Here is a 22,063-nt window from a genome sequence, read left to right as displayed (position 1 = left end):
TTATAAGCGAGGTATGACCTTTGAAATATTTCAAGACACAAAGACACAAAATGCTCCATTGCAGGCCCCTTAACCATTAAACATGTATAACAATAATATAGAAATAGAAAAATTCAAAAAATGTTTCAAATTTGTAATGAAATTTAGATTCAAATTTTATAAACAGGATAAAATACTTAAAATGATTGGATAGTGAAAATATTAATAGCCTTACATATTTAAAAGGTTCTATCTACAGGTTCATAGCTGATTCTTATAGCAAAGGATTGCCAAAACAGTGACAGTAGGAAGTGATAAAATTTCTAAAGTGACAACACAAAAAAGAACAGCAAATAAATAAATCTGAGGTAACTGTGGATATAACATATGATTTATTACATAATGATTTATTATTGATTGATGACTTTATTCCAGGAAACAAGAATATAATAATGTCAGGATGAAATACAGACTTAGGCTTGACTACCTTGTTTCATGATATATATCAACTTAAATGTGATGTATATCACAATACTGATATATATCAGCCACCACAGTAAAAATCTTTTATAAGTTACCATTGTGGTATATATCAGCAACTAACAGGAGATATATGTATATCAGTCACTAGTGAGATAAAAAACCAAACATATGGTACTACATCTGGCAAAGGGATGCTTGGAGCAGCTTAGGTGTGATATAAATCAGTCACCATCCAGTGAGATATACATATATCATCATTCTATGTGATATATATCACATCAAGGATATATATCACGATACCATCTCTAATATCGAAAAAGAAATCATACATACACAGTTGTTTTATGATCACGGTCCTGTATATCATCGCTGTAAATAAACAATTAAGCCTGGTTGCATATGTGCTTTGATTCTAATGCATTTCCAAACTATATTTTACTGAAGCCAGAAAAAATAGAATTACTATCTATTTATAATTAAATTAAACTTGGGACTTTTCATTTCTAGAATATTTAATTTGTATGTATATGAAATAGTTAGAAAACTTTCAATTTAATATGGCCGATACCCTAGTATTATAAGTAGTAATCCTAAAAGTGACACTGAAATGATCAGCTCCCAAACATCATGATCAATACTTCACTATTACATAGAATACAAAAAAATTGTGTGCTGAGCAGTTAATGTGTCTGACAACATAAGTAATCTAAGGATCTCTAGCTGCTAGGGCTCAAACCCCGTCAGTGGCAAGCCATTGTTTCTGTGAGCAAATAACTTTACCCTCATTTCTCTGTACCGGTGGGTTCCAGTAACGGATTCAAGTGTGTCTATGACCTAGCTTCCTACACAATTGAACTATAATAAATTCTGTATAAAACTAAATTAAAAAAATTCTTTTACAAGAACAGAAACAGAAATGCAGGTTAGGGAAGTCATTATTGCTGCTGGCAATAGAGATACTCTAGAAAACTCAGCAATATGGGTATTTTCCCACCTTATTACATGGTACAAACAAACGTTTACAGTTAAATATATCTACATGTATAACCAGCCCTATAAAGTATTGAACTGTTTTAAAGCTGTAAGTTACAACAATTAAAGTTTTCCTTATACCATGAGATAATATTGGGGAAAAACCCAAATTTGCTGGATTCTGGAAAGCTGACCTTGAAAAATCTCAATCATATAGCATAGCAGAACTCGTTTGCAAGTTAGTACAGAACAGAAATAAAATTAAATCATATCAGGCCCTTTTTTCCACTATACAACTAAGGAATTTTCCTGAATATGAAATATATATTTCCTACCAAAAAGATTTTAACAAATGCTTTTTTTACTTTTTTATTTATAAAATTCAAATGTTAAGACTACGAATATTTTAAATGTTATGTCTTCCTTAGACAGAAATGAATCCAAAGAACATTATAATTTTCCAGCAGTTTACATGTAGTATGTAGCTGCTGATATTATTTTAATCCTCATAAATTAGATATCGCCCTGTACTTTTACTTTTCTCATTTACTGCATTTAGTGTAGTTAAAAATGATGAAAAAGGGCCTGAACGTAACTTGTTTTAGCAGAAATCATGAACAGAAAAAAGCTTATGATGAAAGTATAAGAGAAGGCAGCAAATCAATACACATGTATAAAACTTCAATACATTTAGAGAATATCCATTAAAACACATTCTTCCCTGAAAACAGCTTTGAAAATTAATAACTTTTAGCCTATTTATTACCAAATGCTACATATTTTATAATTGTATATCTATGATTCAGTATTTATGAAAGAACAAGAAATGTAGTGTTTTCCAAATTAGGATATAATGATCATCTATAAACATTATCATTAGAATACCATTAACATTTATCCATGTATTTATTCATACATATACATCAAAATATCATGTATAACATATCACCTGAAAGGATAAACTTATGTTGAATATATTTCATTAAGACAGATGGTCAAGAGTATTCCTCAGTGAAACCAGTAAAATAGGGGTTTTTAATATAACAGACAATAAACTTAGTTTTTACAATAAAGACAATATAGACTGAGCAATAAAGCAAGTTTGTAAACACAGTTTGAGAAGCAATGTCAAAATAGCTAATAAGCTTTTACCATCACTTAATATCATTACTTATTTCGAAATGTACTTTGTTCTATTTACAATATAAATTACACCATTTTTATGCAAACTTATCTTTTACAATTTAGATTGTTTCAATTCTTTAATATAAACATGGAGATTTTGTACATTTGGCCTAAATTATAAGCTAAAATTGTAGACATCTTTGTTCCAGAATAAATCTTGCAAGAGATAGCAGCTAGGAATACTGGTCCAATTATTTAAATATTGCATTTTTTTTATCTTACAGTTTCATTTATTGGCAGAGGCTCAAAGTCATTAACAATCAATCTCTTATTCCTGACACTAGAAGTCTTTTCCATATATCTAACCTTTACTCTGATACATGTGTGTACTTAAACAGCCTAGATTTGAATTTAGAACTTCTTGACTATTCTTGATAATCAAACAAGAGCTTGGATAACGAGAATTTAGTAAGTTCAAAAAGGGCCAATAATTATGTCAAAATCCATATTAATAGTTATGGGCCTTGGACAGTGGCCTCCCATTATGCTCTCAAATAAGTGTGAGAAGTTTCAACCCATTCTTTTCAGCAGGTTTGGAGAATACCAACTTGCACACAAAAACTGTACCAAGCCCTGGATAAGAACAATAGCTCTCCCTATTCTTCGAATTGTCAAGCTAAAAATTAGCATTAATGGAAACAATTATATGACCATCATAACCACAATATTAACAACTATTTCATAAATATAATCATGTGTCTTAAAAAGAGCAACACTTTATGTATATCAAATAGGCTATATTGGATTTTTCTATTTCAGTTCTGAGTTTACTGCTCATTACATATTTATTCCTGCCAGCCCCGTAGATATAAATAAGGTAATAATCTAAATGTGGATGTTTCTTGTACTATGGCAATCATTTTTAGAAACTATTTTGATAAAGTTTTATGCTTGTAGCATAACTTCTCATCAAATATTCATATATCCTTATCAATTCAGTTCATAATACAACTATAAACCGAAATAGAGCCGATACTTTATTGGAAACTAGAAAATCTTCTTAACTGGAAGCAAAAAAAATAATTTCAAAATGGGTTCAAAGCCGCTATTACAACAAATCAAAACCTTACAAATGATAATTTTAGATAAAAGTCTTGCGGAGTTGTGGTCCCTACATATTGTTTTAGCTCCAGCGTTTATTAAAGAAAATAATTATGTTTTCAGAAAGAACACATTAAAAGCTATGGTTAGTAAATGTAAGGACGAGATATTTATGAAAATACATATCAATACCCCTTGATAGCCTTCAAGAAAGCAATAGAAGTTCAGAAATGAGGCACTGGTGACATACATGTGACATGTTTATTAAAAACATTGATATGCAATATTGACCAAAAGCTAGCAACCTATTAACTGGTCAGACAAATCAAGAAGTGGTCTTGAAATAATACTGAACCAGAATTCTATAACAATAAGTCATTTTTGACTCTTTTTTATATATAACATTCACACGAAAAGTATTAATCAAAGATTCACTTAAGAAGTTTTGCAGTAGCAAACAAAACTCATTTGTTTTACATTGTCAATGAAGGCTATGTAATCTCAGAGAGATATTCAATGATCATTAGCCCAAATAATGATCTGTAACACAATTTATATCTCCTTTTGCTTGTTCATCTTTTATTAGAATAATTGAAAATAACTACTGTTATCAGAGATTTTCTAGCCATTCTTATTTATTTGAATGACACAATTAATTTTTAACAAGTATTGTGTTTATTTATATCATAAGAGTAATATTGTATCTTTGAGAATTACTAAAAACTTGTCACATATGACTGAATATTTTTTCATGGAGAAATTCTGGGTCACTTGATTAAATTAAATTAAGTAAATACTTGGAGCTGGGGAAAAAAGTTGATAGTATGCCCCTGGATAATAGCCAAAATAACCTTACATAAATTTATCATATTAAGAAATATCTTAACCCTTAACCTGCAGAAATTGTAAATACATTTGCTCAAGTTTGAATTTGAAACAGTGAGTCAATAATGGAATATAAGTATCAAAATACAAAAAATAATCAGACTGCAAGAATTAACAGTATGGCCTGGCTGTAAACTAGTCGAAAAAGACTAGTCACTTTCAGTGCAAACAGGTTAAGGGTTAAAAATAACATACTACAAATTAATAACATTTTATCTGATTATTGGTACCTTTTTGCGAGAGGTATTTTTGTTTTCCAGTTGTTGAAGCTGCCAGAGACAAACACTTCTTTGCCACCACCTTCCCATTTAAACACTGTGGGTAGAAGTCGCTCTTCCTTCTCACGATTGTCAGTTTGACTTAATGTAGTCGCCGCTCTAGCTCTCTGAAATAAACTTGTAGTTTTCAAACACTGAAATCAGAATCTTTTAATGTGATCTTTAAAGAAAAGAGAATAGGCACCAACATTTTAACATGACCTGAAGGTTTCTCAAGATACATATAAACAAAACAAAATTATGATGATTAACTTTGAAAACAATAATAACTACGCTTATAAAAGTCTGATCCTTTTGGGGACAATTTTATCACTAACAGAGAATGCCAAAACCTGCTGTTCTGACCTTGACCTCTAACCCCATGATCACAAAGTTGATTTATTGGAAATGGTTAATATTTGACCTTTGACCCCATTAGTGGGTCAAGCTATAAGAATGCATCAAGGTGCATACATCTTTTTAAGTTTGAAATCTATGGATGGGACGACCACTGTTTTATGATCATGATTAATATTTGATATTTCACAGTCACAGTGTCTCTGACCCAATGAACTCTTAATGGTCTAGTGGATAAGGCACATCAAGTTGACAATGCGATGGAGGGAAGAATTTCTTCTTGAAGAGACAGTTAATATCTGATATTTGGAGGCCACATTGACATTGACTCCAGACTTCTTAGTGGGCTTGCAAGAAGAGTACATCAAGGGGTAAATTGCTATATACATTTGTTAAGTTTAAAGTTTGAAGGCTGTGGATAGACAAACTACTTTTTCACAATTACAGTTAATATTTGATATTTGGAGGTCCCTGTGCCCTAAAAGTGAAGCTTATAAAGGTGCATTTAAGTGTAGAGCTATAATGCTTTGAATGACACCATGTTAATTTTATCACCAAGTTTGATATTAGCTACTTGAGGCACTAGGTGGAAGGTTTTTCGTGACATCGTCAAGGTTTAAGTTTGTGACCAAAAAAAATATGCCCTGGCTTCTGAATGATCCTCAGACCTTGAGTTCTAATAGTCCTAAATCCTGTACAATAACAGTGAAATGGTACATTATGAATCTCTGCAAAATTTCATCTTCACATATTTTCAAAGTAGTCCATAGAAATAATGTACACCCATAAGAATTAGCTGTTCTGTTCTGTATAAAAAAACTGCCTCAGCAAAATGTTTGCTATCATGTTTATGTTCCATTAATTTCACTAAATTTCCTTTTTTAATAATCACACAATACTGCTGTAAAGATGCTGTGAAATTTAATATTTCACAGTGCAGATGATTAAATCAATACTAAGATAAAATAAAAGTTGAAAATTACATATTTCAATTCTTTAACATCATGAGAAATATTTTAAATTTCAATTGATGAAGCAACAATTATGAAGTTAAACAGACTTTGCATCCCCAATGAATAACAAAATCATTTTCATAATCATGGGAAATATCAAGAGGAAATATATTGTTATAAATAAATAACAATAAAATAAATAACAATAAATTAATCACAGGCAAATACTCAAAATTTAAAATATTTAATTATCGGGAAATAAAATTCTAACTCCATTGAACAATAATCTTAAAGACTTTTTTAGAAGATTTAATAAGGTGAAAGACTGATAAAATAAAATGTAATACTAATACTGTCTCAACATTTAAACTACTTAAACAAAAATAAAATCTCTTTTTAAATATTCAATATAATTCAAAATTGTCAATTAGTCTTTCTGTTTCTGTTAAAGATGAATATTCATATATACATGCACCAAGTGTTAACAAAATAAATATGACAGTTTCCAATACTGCACCATGGCACTGACAACCTAACTGCAGAATAATCATTACGCTGTAACAATTGGATCGGTGCCCAAGATTCTGTGACCTACACCTAACAAAAGTTGGTTACTGTGATTATTTTGTGACCTACAGTCTAAGATGTATAAATTAAATTTGAGGAACTTCTGTTGGTTGAATTATTAAAAGCAGTAAAACCAACTTTTGAATAGAACTGAAATAGTTTAATTAATTTCTCAATGTATAATATAGTTTCATTAATTGCCAATTTTTTTTCATATATATAACTATTGAAATAAATTAATAGTAAAAGGTAGCCAGGAAAAGTCTGCTATTCAATTCCAACTGTTTTACCAAATTAATAAATTATAAATATTTCCTTGAATTTATTTTTCCCAGTTACAGTATTTTGCATTATGAATACCTAAAACATTAATGGTTGAATACTAGTAAACACCTACATAAAATGTGCTTTCTTCATTTCAGGCAGTGTGAAACCAAGACAGAAATCAGAAACTTGTAAAATGTGTTGTACATTTAAAATACATGATCATTTAATATTAACTTAACAAGACATGTAATGTACAGTAATTATTAAAATTGCATTCATGTAAGAAGAAACAATAAATAAACAGAAATATCACACTTTATATTTAGCAACAACTATTTAGAAATTTGATAATCTATTTCAAAAATTTAACACTTGTCAACAATGAAAAGTATACATCAACACTTAGTGACTTACATCCATACTTATTGACTTAGCTTTTGAAATATATTTGTGAAGAGAATAACAAATATCTGATTTTAATTTTTATATCAACCATGCATGATTGTACATAATAAGAAACTGAAAGGAAGTATTTATATGTTAAAGTAAATTTCTTTAAAATGACAAAATATGCATACTGTATATTCTTTGCTAGGTGTTTAAAACATTTAAATAATAATATCATAATTATAAGCAATTCAATGAAAGAAGCTGTATGAATATACAAAAATATCGCTTCAATAGAAAATATTTCATTCATTTATATGTAATAAACACTGTCACTACTTGATACAATGCCTGTTTAAAACAAAATTTCCTTTTAAATTATAATTCAAACCCAAGGTCATCTAGTAATAATTTCCACAGTGAATAAATAATTCACATATTAATATCATTAACAGCCATTAATTAAAATCAAAACAATTAAATGTAATAAATGATAGAGTGCATGCTAGCATATACAAAATAATAATCAATCACAGGTAATGGAAGTACAAAGTCATTTCCTGAACACATCTAAATGCAGATCTTACCGTAAAACTTCTATCTGAAAGCCTTCTTGATTCAATTACTTTCAGAAATGCATTTAAGCTATCCTTAGGTTCATCTTTTTCTGCCATAATATGGCAACAATTTAAAACAAATTTTGAATACACAAGACTGATTCATGGTGAGATTTACAGGAAAACATACACACATATTTTGTGACTTTCAGAACATAAACATCTTAGTCCTTGACCTTTACTGAAAATTATAATTATTCAAGTCAATCAACCAATAGAATACCGTCTTACAAATGTTGAAAGAATAAGACATAAACAAGAGGCCCAGCTATAACAAAGTGCAAAATTAATATAAGGGGTTGTCATTATTCAGAATGTTATCAAACATAACTCAACATTAATGTTTTAGAAATGTTTGTGCTGAATGTCATGTTGACAAAATGAAAAATAAATAATTAGGTCATCATGAAAAAATAACCAAATTCACAGCTGATAGATTTTGCGACTTGTTTACCCTTTGGTATCCTGGTTGCACTTGTCCATAGCCATATCCATAATCACCATCATACTGAGATGCATCAATGAACCTTCCGGCTGTCAAAGATGGACCTGAATCGTCTCCTGAAGTGTGTCTGGCTTTCTGAGACGTATTCCCCATCTCTATAATGATTGGCTGGCAGCGCGGAGGGGAAAACGCGAATCTTTTAAAGAAATCCGTCGTGAGGATTAAACTGTCCAATGATAATGACAACAAAACAAACTTTCCTAAATGATAGCGAAGCTGAGGGGAATGAAATCTGGGAAACCGCAGGAAATGTTCGCAAAACAAGATTTTCACATGTCCTTTATTCCTAAATCAAGGTAGCGTTCCAAACATCTACTAATTTCATCATGTCAAATCGCAGAATAACATTGTCACCACACTATAAAATGAATGAATTACTCAAAAATGAAGACAAATTCTGTAAATTACGATTTGTAAACACTAGTTTGCTCCCTCGTACGTCAGGGGAATAAACAAATATGGCCGATTAATGTCATGCTCTCGGTGCAATACACATTTATTACCGATCAAAAGATCCGACTTCAGTTAAAGTGAGGTTCGACCAGGGGTAAGTAAATAGATTAAATACATCGCCTTACTGATAATAGCTAGCTTTCTTTATTTATTTATGCTTCAAAATTCCATATTTTAATATATTTAACGGTAACTAGAGTTGCATCTTTATATGTACGGAAACTAAACCAAACCTAGAAATCCATGAAAAACAACACGTTTCAGAAATGTAAACATGATGCAATTGATAATGATAATAAAGCTATGACTGACGATCACACTGTCACGTTTGGCGCGCTTTTGTGTTAGATGAAAGACCTCAAATGCAATTCTTGTTAATTCTTAAAACTTGAAGCTAAATCTTTTTTAGTGTGCACTTTTATATACTGTTTCTAAAAAGTTATTCATTGGCGATGGCCTATAGACCTTTTTACGTCGCGGTCCGTTGCTATGAAAAACTGACCTGAAGTAGTATTTTCTCGCGCATGCGCAATCTGTGTAGGGCAAAAAAGCGTTGCCCTACATAGAAATGTAGTAGATCTAGAAGTTCATAGGTAATCCCGAGTTAGTTTATGGTAAAAATTAGGAAATCATATAAAATAGCTTTTTACACAAACATGAAAGATACATTTATAGCTTTGTGGCCAAAATTGCCACAAAAAGGCACGGAAAAGACGATTGTTTAAGAATTCCCCCTTACGATCACGGACATGACAATGAGATAATTGTTGTAAAAAAAGTCGTAAGACACAAAGATATATTTAAATAATGTTTCAAACCCTTGATAGGTTAAGATGGGTTATGAAATAACACACATTTTATCCGGTTTCTCGTAAAACATTAAAATGCACGTCACGTACACTATTTAATTGTCACTTCACAAAATTAATAAACATTGATGGTATAAACTTAAAAAGTAACTTAAATTACGATAATTTCATAATTTTATGTGATTAACTATGTCATGGTACTAAAACGTCCCGGTTGAATGATACTGAAAACTATAGCTGGAAAATAACAATTAAGCGGTCACTCGATCACGTGTCAATCCGTTTGACACTTACCGCCTTGCCAATCCACTTTCAAAGGAATACCGATTGTGTAATATTATGTAATACATGGGTAATAAAATTGTATCTTTAACACCCTGCTGTTTCAATTTAAATTACTGATGAAAAAGTCATTGTATGATACCTTGAACAGGACTTTTGGTCATTGAATTATTAGTCCCGCTAACTTTGTATATCTGTTATAAATATCAATTCACGTTTGAAGTACTTACCGCTTTAATTCATCACAAAAATTATGTTTTCTGGGTGACATAACTTATAATCACGTCTTTTATAGCCTTCAAGTACGCTAAATGTAGTCTATCGTTATTGCGCTTTTGCCCTACGCAGAAAGCGCATGCACGAAATGCAACTTCTATGCTATGGCAAAATCGTATTGTAAAAAGGTCTATAGCAATTGTTTACGTCCTTTTTATAATGATTAGGTATACAGGTACAAGATGTATATATATTTTGTATGTAGGTCAAAATACCACTTTGATTACATTTTTGGTACCTTTATGGCAAATGATTTCACATCTAATGCTATTTAAGGTGATAAGCATCTAACATACATGCTCTAAATCAATGGTACAAAATGTCCGAAGATGTGCGTAAAAGTTGCGATTGGTGAGCTCTGGAGTTTATATATCCATTTACGCTCCCTTCGCAGCTTACTGAATGCACTCACGCTGAGCGATAGTGGAACATTCGACCGATGCGCAGAAGAGTAATATCCATTAAGTTTGTATTAGGAATATCACAAATACAATGACTGTTATAAATATTTCTGACAGTGAATTATACAATCTTATACAAGGTACTTACCGATAAGTATTAGTCCTGTCCGTGTTCTGCCTTGTGCCCTGTCCTGTTTTTGTTTGGGGTCCTCCTGTCCGCTGGTCCTTGTTGCTGGGTCGTGTGGGTGTTGCGTTCGTTTAGCGCCGCCTTTCCTTGTCACGTTTTAGGTATAATTTCACATGTTATAAACTTACTAGCAACATATGCTATATCTATCATCAAGTTTAGAACTGGTACAGGAGTAATCTAAACGCTCAATCCTCAGGAGAACAATAAGATGGCCTAAGCCATTTTAAGAAACAAAAGATAAGTCATGAAAAACCAGTGTTGGCGTTATGGAATCATTCAAAATTGTAACTAAGAATATGAAAACTAAGATCAACAAAAAAGGGCGGCCTGTACCTCGAAACCAGTAGAGTCCAGTAAAGCACGCTGAAGACAATAAGGGAGCTATTCGATCTTACCATAGGTGAACATACCAAAATGATGGAAAATCTCTATGGTGATCGTGCGTATTCTTATACTCATAAGAAAAAGATGAGACTGTATGTATATCAATAATATCTAAAGGCGGTATTTGGGCCCAATCATCGTGGTTGTACGAGTATTTGATGGATATTTGTGTGGTCACTCGACAAAAGATAAAACGCTTGAGCGGGAAAACACTGACTAAGTTGAAACTAAATTCTTTAAAAGAAAGAGGATTTTGTGGACTTTTGCAACTATAAACCATTTGGAACAATTTGAAAGTGCCATATCTCAGTGAGTTACCACGCTAAATATTTTAAATGTACACCGTTCTGTGTCAGCGGTTCGGTGTTCAATCAAACAGAGAAAAACAGAAACCCTAAAGAACGTCGGTGGTATACTGTTGTGTTTTGTTGGGGACTTTGTTCTTTAGTATTTTTAGTTTTAACTATTTGGCATTTTCTAGTTGGGTGGTTCCAATATTCCCATTTGTATATTGTTGAATCACCCTTAGGATATGTTGCCTGCTTTTTAACTGAAATACGCTAAAACTAAAAACTACCGCAACAACGCTGATGTGGCAATTAAATAGAGAAAATAAGAATCCCTAAAGAACCAAAACGGCAAAATTGAAAATGTTGCAGGCTCGGTTTGATCGAGACTGTTCATGGACGGTACTGTCAAGTGCAAACTACCGTCCATGAAATGGTAAAATTTTGAATTTAGAAACATCCGCAGATGTTTTCAAACGGCGGTCATCATGGAACCTTCAAGCGGCGTATGATCCCCAAGTAATAGAAAGCGTGTGCCTTAAAAGAGAAAACAATGTTTTCAGTGGATTCAAGAGTAAAAATGCTGGTATTTGTAACTTGTTTATGTGTGATTTTCGTTAACAAAACCTATGCTGATATCCAAATCTCAAAGGGGTTCCTCCATATACTAGCCAAATCCCATGGGACATGACCCTCCCGATGTGAATCCGCGCATGCGGTTATAACATGAAAACAAATATCTACAAGGGTGACATTTATTGTTTGCTTTCTTAAGCAAAACCCAGCAACACAGAACCACGGGCAAAGATCGAACTGTATGTACATGTATATCGTTCATATCGAAGCTAGAAAATCACTGAACATAGCGAGTAAATCATACAGAAACAAAACATCTCATAATCACCCAATTATAGACTTGTAACGGTTTGACAGCAGAAAAAAGCAGTCTGTATTAATAAGGACAGTAATATCTAAGCTTAAGCAAAGAGAGAGAGAGAGAGAGAGAATTGGGGTTGGGTGATATCTTCTCCTTTCTCGGATCTTCAAATACTGTTCTATTATGAAATTCAACTTGTAGTGAGAAATGCTCAATCTGATTAAATCAGCTCGCTAAGTAAGATCATTGCAAAAATTAAATACTAAGGGTCCTGTGAAAGATCTTGTGTATACTATATTTGTTGAACAGTTGAACATCTATCTCATAAAAAATAGGCCCAAAACGACAAAATTAAATGTTGCAGGATCGGCTTAATTGAGTCCGACGGTAGTGGTATTTTGTACGCTACCGTACACGCCCCCTGAGCATTTAAAGATGAATCAAGTTTTAGTAAATTGAAATTTGATTAAAATGAAATTTTATCTATTAATACAATTCAGTCTTTAAACACGGCGACTCTCGCTTAAATTAGTCTCCCTTGGTCATGCACTAACTAACGAGCGTGTAATTCAGAACGTATAATCATTATGGTTATAATTTACGTAATACTATGCATGCCTTGTGACTTTCGCTACTGATTTTCTTCTTTTTTTTATTACTTGCATGATTTACGGGAGCGCGCGCCGGATCTGCCCATAGTCACACTGGTCATCGGTGAGTCCATCGCAGCGGCCGTGGAGTATTCATCCCAGAAGCGGTAGGGAAAAAAGTCGGTAAATCTATAACTGAATTTTACTTTATGTTTTAATGTTTGACTTAATTTAACTTTATTATGTTTTAATGGTTTACTAGAAATGTCTAGTGAGACAGGAGCCCGCATATGTACTCTTGCATCTTATGTATGAAACTTTTACATAACCATATTATGGCAATTGTTTTTGTTTGTTTATAAAATAATTGACAAAGGATGATTACCACTCAGACGGCCAACGCAGTGCGGTGAGACCAATATCATTGATGTCTATTTCGAGGGTTTAACTTGACATAAGCACTTTTCAATTGAGTATGAAATAACCCTTATTTTACTTTGACATCAGAGAAACGTATTTATGTGGTGTTTAAATATATATCAAATCTATACATACACAATTTTCAGACACTTTCATCATATATATGAAAGCATAAATTCAATTAACACAGATTTATATGTAATGGTTATTTATTTCTTTTACAGAATGCAACACACAATTGATTATATAAAATAGAAATAAGAATGTAACTAAAATCACATAAATCAACTATTGACATAATTATCAGTGTCAAAGAAACTGTGGGATCAATAATAAAGATAACAGATTTTACAAGACTTTATTTTAAAAAAAGTACACTATATTATTTATACAAAATCAATTTATAATGACACGCACGGTTTAAGACTAATTGATCTATTAAAACTATATTACGCAAAAGTTAAGATAAAATATATATAAATTGGTGATTAAATATATCACTTCTAAGTATGATAATATAAAAAAGTGACATTTAAAACATATTCAGTAAGCATGTTCTTTAATTTTTACAAGTGTCTTTTTTGTATGTTTGTATGATAAAATCATTGTTGAACGTGGACTATGGTATTACCGGCCACAGGAATTTTCGAAAGAAATAGATTTATTGTTTTATACACCAAATAAGCACGTTTTTCTAAAGTCAAGGTAAGAACTTTCAAACTTTTTATTTCCATCATCGGTTTACATCAAGTAAACAACATAATCATTATTTTATAATAATTTCTTTGGGACTTAACTTTGTTTATGGTGTTCATTTTATATTGTTGTAAACTTTGTTTAAAGTATTCATTTCTTTTCTTTCCTTAATTTATACCCCAAACAGAGGTTAACGCTTGTTTAACAACAACAAAAATTCTATGTGCTACGGGACTTGGACGGTAACTTGCACATTCCAGTATCGTTCATGAACAGGCTCAATCAAACCGAGCCTGCAGCATTTTCAATTTTGACGTGTTGGACTTTCTTAGGGATACTGTGTTTCTCTAGTTTCTTACTATTAGACTGCACTATATCTATTAAACGTTTTAGTATAAATGAATTATCACTATCTGAGTAAGGTTTTCTGAAACCTGCCTGAGATGTTTTGATGAGTTTTGGCTTTTCTGCATATACATTTCATCTGTAATTCAAAATACATGTGAAAAGTCCTGTAATTTTCAGGTAGACAAGGATCTCCTTCATTTTTATAAGTTGATTTAACTATACCAATAGTCCATGACTCTGGAATTAACCCAATGTCAAAAATAACTTTAAACAATTTACTTGAAATCATGATGATACTTTATACTTAATTTATAAAATTGTCAATACGTTGGGGCTTTATATCGGGGCTTTATTATTTTTTTGTTATTTGTTTTAGCGACTTTAACTTTTCAATTATTTTATGAGTATGTCATTGCTGGGCTTCATGCATTGTTTTTTCTTTATATAATTTTTACTTAAAATCATATTGTTTTAAACACCAAATAAACACGTGTCTCTGATGTCAAGGTAATAAAAAGGTTTTACTCAATTGAAAAGTGCGTCATGTCAATCAAAATAAACGTCGTTGCTATCGGGCCCACCGCACTGCGTTGCAATTCAATCCACTGTGTCTGCGTATTGTCACATCCGTGTTATTTGTGACGTGTGGCGGCTGTAAAAAGTCTCCCCGTACATTTAATCAATGATGTTATATTTCCGATCCTTGAAGATCGTTCAGCACGACATTATTGTTGTGTATACATGCCATGTGGTTCTTTAAGTCCCTTCTTTTTGGCGATTTTCAACTTGGGTGGTTCCAGTATTCCTACTTGAATACTGTATAATCACCCTTAGGATGCCTGCTTTTTAAATTTGTCATTTGACGTCTGATCTGTGATATGCAGGCTTCATAACCTCAGAGCACCTTTCAAAATTCCATTTTGTTTAGTGCCGCCCTTTGTTTTCTCGTTTAGGGCACAGGCTTTCTTTTACTGGGGGACCATACGCCGCTTTTCATGGAATGGCACTACTGTGTCACATTGAAGGTTCTATGATAACCGCCGTATAAACACATCTGCGGATGTTTCTAAATTCAAAATTTCACCATTTTCGTGTTTATGTTGAATTCTGCTAAAGCCGGTGCTAGGGGGCGTGGACGGTAACTTGCACTTTCCAGTACCGTCCATGAACAGGCTCGATCAAACCGAGCCTGCAACATTCTCAATTTTGTTGTGTTGGGCTTTCTTTAGGGATTCTGTATTTCTCTATATTATTTTGTTATCATTTTATTCAATTCTTTTATGAAAAGGCAATAGCAATATATGGTTGTTTTGTGAAAGCACCATACATAAGATGCAATGCCGTTGTAGTTAGAGGCCGTTTTAAATACATGTGTACGTGTTTTAACCAATATTAGGCAAAGTAACGCAAGTGACTTGATGGCAATTTTTTTTTATCTACTACCCGTTGTGACCGACTATTCACCGCCGCTGTGATGGGCGAAAGCTATGCAGCCAGCGTGAGACGCGTCTGAAACCACATTTTCATATATAAATTCTAAAGATTTTGGACCCCAACATCCTTCTCATAGCGACCACTTCATACGTGACTGTTCCTATAAAGTATTTTTTTTTATTTTGGCGCGAAAACAATCGGAAGTTTCTCTTACATTCAGACTCCCATTCGAAACATCTCGCCGATTATTAACAATCACCTCGGAGTCAATAGCAGATTGTAAAAAAAGGTTCTCCCACGTGATGTTCTATGTTAACAAAAATAGAGGTAAATTAGTAACGAATGTATTCATTTGACATCCGAAGTATGCTCTCCCTACACCAAAATACAAATTCAAAATGTCCCAAGAAAAGCAGCCCGATGAATCAAGCTAGATTGTGGTCAGATCACACCGTCACGAACATGCTTCACTCCCTTGAGCTTCGTAAACTGTGGTTATCCCTTTTATAAGATTCACCATGGTCTGGATGCTATCCCCATAGAAAAATAATTATGTAACACATCACGCCATGGCCATCCCCTATGTTGTAAGTTATTCACAGCAACTTCCGACTATTATAAATTCACTTTCTTTCCTAAGACAGTATACCACTGGAACCACATTGCCCCTGCAGTTGCCCAACTCCCTATCCTAGTACAGTTCAGTGCAGGCTTGCATTGAACATGTCTCACCCTAGTTTTCCAGCCCCTTGTTATTTTATTTTTACATTTGTAATATTATGAAAAAGACAAAATCAATAAATCCCAGCATTCACCTATTTTTTGTAAAGATGTTTAATTTTGTAGAAATGGTTAGATATTCATTTTACAAGTGTTTTACTGCAATTTGACGATAAGGGTCGAAATATTTAGGACTCTCGGTCTACGGAGATTGAAAGCTCCAAAGGGAAATTGATGATCAAAGGCTAATTCCACTATGAATTTAAGAAATTTGAAATTTCTTATTGACAAATAGGCCATGTATTATTAATATGTCTTTGAACACATTACGGCTGTTATTCATCTAAAAGCCGTGATCACGTTTTGCGGAGATTTCATGTTTTTTTTTGCCCACACTATAGGGAGTGGGGGCATTTAGATTTACCCTTGTCCGTCCGTCCGTCCATCCATCCGTTCGTCCGTCCGTTCTCTTTTGTATCGCACATAGCTCAAAATATATTTGACCTCTTTACAGGAACATTGGTCAGCATGTGTGGTTGTGCACCGTGGATTTATTCAGTACTTGTTGTTATTGCTCTTGACTTAGTTAAAATTGGCAATTTTCAACTTGTGTCACACGTACCTCAAATAGTATTTGACCTAGGGTCATGAAACTTTACAGGAATATGTTGCTCAGGATGTGAAGTTGTGCACTTGAAGTTTGCTTGTGGATTTATTCTGTTTTGCCAAAGTAATGGCCATTGACTTACTAAAAAATTTTCAATTTATGTCGTACAAAATGTATTTGGCCTAGAGTCATGAAATGTAATAGGATGTTGGTCAGCATGTGTTGTTGTGTACTTGGGTGTTTAATTGTGGATTTATGCAGTATTTGTAGAGTTATTGCCCTTGACTAAGTAAAAACTTACAATTTTCATCTTGTGGCTCGTGTAGCTAAAAATATAATTGACGCATAGTCATGAAACTTTACAGAAATGTTGACAAGTATATGAAGTTGTGCATCTGGTGTTTGCTTGTGTATTCAGTCTGCTTTGTCAGAGTTATTGCCCTTGACTTAATAAAAATTTCCAATTTTCAATTTGTGTCGCATGTAGCTAAAAAAGTATATGACATAGAGTCATAAAACTTTACAGCAATGTTGGTCAGCATGTGCAGTTGTGCACCTGGGGTTCCGCTTGTGGGTTTATTATGAACACATCTGCGGATGTTTCATAATTCAAAATTGTACCAGTTCATTTTAAATGTTGAATTCTGCTTAAGCCGGTGCTAGGGGGCGTGGACGGTAGTTTGCACTTGACACTGACAGTACCGTTTATGAACAGGCTCAATCAAACCGAGCCTGCAACATTTTCAATTTTGCCGTGTTGGGCTTTCTTTAGGGATTCTTATTTTCTCTATTTTATTATTTCAAGAGTTATTGCCCTTGAATTGGTAAAAATTTGCAATTTTTAACTTGTGTAGTGTATATCTCAAAAGTATTTGACCTAGAGTCATCAAAAACTTTACAGAAATGTTGCTTAGCATATGTAGTTGTGCGCCTGGGGTTTGATTGTGGATTCATTTAGTATTTGTAGAGTAATTGCCCTTGGCATAGTAAAAAACTATTCCAAAATGTGTGTTATGTGTAACTTGAGTTGTTGAGTTAGAATCAACCAATTTTACAGGAATGATGATTGACATCACTGAAGTTGTGCATGTAGATTTTTTATTTCCAATTTTGTAAGAGCACGGATTAATGTAATATAAATCCGTGGTTAGAGTTATTGCCCTTGACTTAGTATAAATTACATGCACAGCTCAAAAAGTATTTGACCTGTAGTCCTGAAAGTATACGAGAATGTTGGTCAGCATGTGTAGTTATGAAATTTGGGGTTTGCTTGTGGATTTATTCAGAATTTGTAGAGGTTTTGTTATTGACTTCGTAAAAGATTTTCACTTTTCTGTACATAGCCAAAAAAATAACTTATAATCAGGAGATAGACAAAACAGTGGAGTGTGGGGGCACCTGTGTCCTATAGTCACATTTCTAGTTTCCTTTACATCTTTAAAAGACTCACTAAATAAAAGCATTAATGGGGAAAAAATTATTTCGACTATTCTAAACAGACCACTCCCATGACCTCACGCACCTTTTGACCTTTGCAAGAGAGTTTTCTCCCTTTGCTGAGTCATTACGCATGACGGAAGTGGAAAATAGACGATAACATTTTAGGGTCAGTTGTAAAATGTGAATCAAAATTACCTTTATTTAAGACCCAGATCTATAGAAAGGGGTGAAAATGATGTCCGACGAGATACAACGTCGGAATCCACAAGATGATTTTGATTTGATTCAGCGTGTAGGCAGTGGAACGTACGGAGATGTGTACAAGGTAAACACACCGAAATATTGAAAAAATTTCTTGTTCTTCCTGTCTCTGCCAAAACATTATTCTAATTATCTTTTAAAAAAATAACCATAGGCACTTGATGGCCAGTGATTTTTTCCCTATCTTTTACTGCATAATACTGGCTGTTTCCCCTTGCCCAAAATAAGTATATTTCCCCCTTAAAATGCTATATTTTCCACTGAAATGCACAGGTGCACATTCTTAAACAGAATCATGACTTGACAGCAGCTGACTTGAAACAGCTAGTTGATAAGTTTTTTTGAAAAATACAGTTGATAAGTTTTTTTGACAGAAAACAGTACTTACAGATAGCCTTTGCTATTTATCATGCATGTTAAATTGCATCAAAATTGAAAATTTTAATATGAAAAAGGCAAAGCCCCAAAGCAAGCTTGATTTTCTCTTACCGTGAAATAGTATAAAATAATTTTTAATTTCTAATTTACATTTTCCGTTTTAAAATTGTCACTTGGTATTTTATACACTGCTTCGGTTTATTCAGGTTCCCTGTTTTATTATGGTTCCCTTATAAGTGCGCAGGACATCAGTCTACGCTTTTGTTATCAATCAGATTGCCTTGGCTTTTATCGTTATCTTGTAATTCAAAAAGTAGTGATGTGTCAATTAAGTACTCTGGACAAAAGTTTTCAAAACCATCACTATCTTGCAGGTACTCGTGTTACCTTATAGCTTGCTTTGCAAGCAGGCCCTTTGGACCAGCTCTTTGAGCTCGCTATTAAATATGTGGATAAATTCCATTCTCAGTTGTTGGTATTTGATTTCAGATTTCCCCCATTTCTGATTTATTGCGCTTTATTTTCCCCTTCAGATAGTCAAAATGTATTGGGGGAAAAAAAATCACTGATTTTTGATTGACTACCCATTTTGACTGACTACAGTTTTGACAGACTATGCACCATGATTTTTATAAACTTTTATCTCTAACGCGCACACTTATCAAATCAATTAAAATATACTGACAAAATGTCTTTTTTAAAAATTGATCCATAGATAATTAAATCTACGGGTACTGTGGATATCAATCACTTATAGTTATACACAGCCTATTTTCCAATAAGAGATTATATGACTTATATTTATAAGTCTGCAAATCTTTATTGATTTGCTAAGTGTGTGTGTTACCGATGAAAGTCAGGGTGGGTAGTTGCTCACAGCTGTTAACAATTTAATAATTAAAATTTTAAACAAGGTAATCAGTCTTCTGGAAACACCAGACATGTGGGCCAATAAAATTTAAAACTCAATGGCTGACCTGGTGTCTTAAGTTTGACCAGATGTGTAGATCTATCAGTATTTCTTTTGGTCTCAGACTATGTAATAATAATGAGAATTGATTATGATAGATGAAGGAAAACATTAATCATACTTCCTGGGTTAAAGTTATGTTTAATTGAATTTTGCTTAAATTGTGATTGTTAAACTTTGTCATTTAATTACAGATTTGATTTCTACTAGGTATAAAAATAACTTACGACATAACTGACATGTTAAATTATTTAAGTTTGACCTTGACCTTAAATTGTTGAGGTGTAAGTACTGAATTTTGCTTGAATTGTCATAACTTTGTTATTGTAAGAAAAATATTGATTCATACTGGGACAAACAACACTTACAGCCATATGATTATGTTGAATAATTTTCATTTGACCTTGATCTGCAAATGACATTAACTGTCAAGGTTAAATATAAAATTATTTTTTAAATTCTATTAAAGATATGATATTGTCTTTGAGAACCTACAAAATGTAACTGTGCAAGGTTCTTACTCTGATGTCTTTGCTTTTTGAATACAAAAAAAGTTAGAGCCTGTTATATTTTCTTGAAGCGTAATATTTCTTTTTGTTTGTAACAATAACAAAGGATGGTAAACATCGTCCAGCTTTAAAAAGGAAATAACATGGATACACATATCAATGGCATAGTTTGTAAGCCTAGCAACAGTTGATTTAATATTTCAACTGTGTGTATATACAATTTTTGTTTGTGATAAACTTTATCATTTGATTTTCTTGTGCTATCATTTGATTGATTTTTTTGTGCACAGAATTATTATGTCAAACCCAATGTTCATGTATAGCACATAAATATAATTTAAGGGCACATTAAGTGCCAAAAAAAATTATTTATTTACATTAGTATGGCTCTTTTTCAGAAATGAGGAATCTTTAAGTAATTTGCGATATATGGCCTAAATAAAAAATTGTTTTCATTAAGAAACAAATGATAACATTCAGCTAACAAAACATACAAGAGTAATGATGCACAACTCAGAATGTTTGAAATATGAAGAAAAATTGTTTCCATATGCTTTCCATTTTTAAACGCTGGTTGCCCTTTTTTTTCAAATTAAGGAAAATTTTAAAATTTAGCCATTAAGTATATATGCAAACAATAAAATAAAATAGAAACACTGTTTAATTTTAAATAGGATCTGAGATAAGTGAGAAATGAATACATAATGTTCAAAGAAAAAATAGAAAGAAAAAAATAGAAAATTGACCATGGTAGGGTTTGAACCCACAGCTCTAAGTTTCTGTACAATTGCAGTAATTCTAGCCAATCTGAATCACTTATCAAAGTGTAGGTTATGCATTAAGAGGATTTTAATTAAAAGTGGTTAAGACAACAAATGTAATGAATTGATGCATATTATTATAAAAGGAAAGAAGCAACTAGATTTATAAAACATTTTTTTTTTAAATCAGATCAAGATAAAGTTTAACATGTTTGTTAATTATTGTCATGTCATGATAATCAATGATGTCAAGTCCTCTACAGTTGTTTTAATATTAAATCAAATAAATTGGCTTTTAAATGCATTGAATATCTTATAAATCACTGAGACCTAAGATTGAGTATTCAAATATTGTATAAAGTGTAAGACTTAGTGAAGGCGGAAAAAAGTTAAATTTATCAGTTTTAAAGATGAATTAATTTTGTAGGTTGAATCAACATTAGGAAGATTGTATTGTCAGTTACTAAAATAGAGTTCATCAATCTTAGCTTGCCATTGAAAAATTACTTAACTAC

At 32.4% G+C, this 22,063-nt stretch overlaps 2 protein-coding genes across 10 annotated transcripts in view; one reads left to right on the top strand and one right to left on the bottom strand.

The window, feature by feature from the left end:
• Nucleotides 1-8,964, bottom strand: part of LOC132729332 (5'-AMP-activated protein kinase subunit beta-2-like) — a 36,297-nt gene extending 27,333 nt beyond the window's left edge. For 2 of the 9 annotated variants that reach the window (XM_060715090.1, XM_060715089.1), the window contains exons 1-2: nt 8,405-8,963; nt 4,776-4,930 (exon numbers count right to left, since the gene is read on the bottom strand). In XM_060715090.1, the coding sequence (XP_060571073.1) occupies nt 4,776-4,930; nt 8,405-8,548 (299 nt within the window). In that variant the 5' untranslated portion in view covers nt 8,549-8,963. Of the gene's footprint in view, nt 1-795; nt 832-4,775; nt 4,931-7,920; nt 8,161-8,404 lie in introns of those variants that run through there. The other 7 variants (XM_060715086.1, XM_060715085.1, XM_060715084.1 and 4 more) reach the window with 7 other exon arrangements.
• A 9,814-nt stretch (nt 8,965-18,778) lies between these two features.
• Nucleotides 18,779-22,063, top strand: part of LOC132729294 (mitogen-activated protein kinase kinase kinase kinase 3-like) — a 79,539-nt gene continuing 76,254 nt past the window's right edge. The window contains exon 1 of the mRNA XM_060715019.1: nt 18,779-18,994. Within this exon, the coding sequence (XP_060571002.1) occupies nt 18,902-18,994 (93 nt within the window). The 5' untranslated portion in view covers nt 18,779-18,901. The remainder of the gene's footprint in view (nt 18,995-22,063) is intronic.

The sequence above is a fragment of the Ruditapes philippinarum genome, unplaced genomic scaffold, assembly GCF_026571515.1.
Source record: "Ruditapes philippinarum isolate M1 unplaced genomic scaffold, ASM2657151v2 ctg17_1_1_1_1, whole genome shotgun sequence".
NCBI classification, from domain to species: Eukaryota; Metazoa; Mollusca; class Bivalvia; order Venerida; family Veneridae; genus Ruditapes; species Ruditapes philippinarum.
Note: the sequence above shows the minus strand (reverse complement) of the source record. Positions and strands in the feature narration are given on the sequence as shown.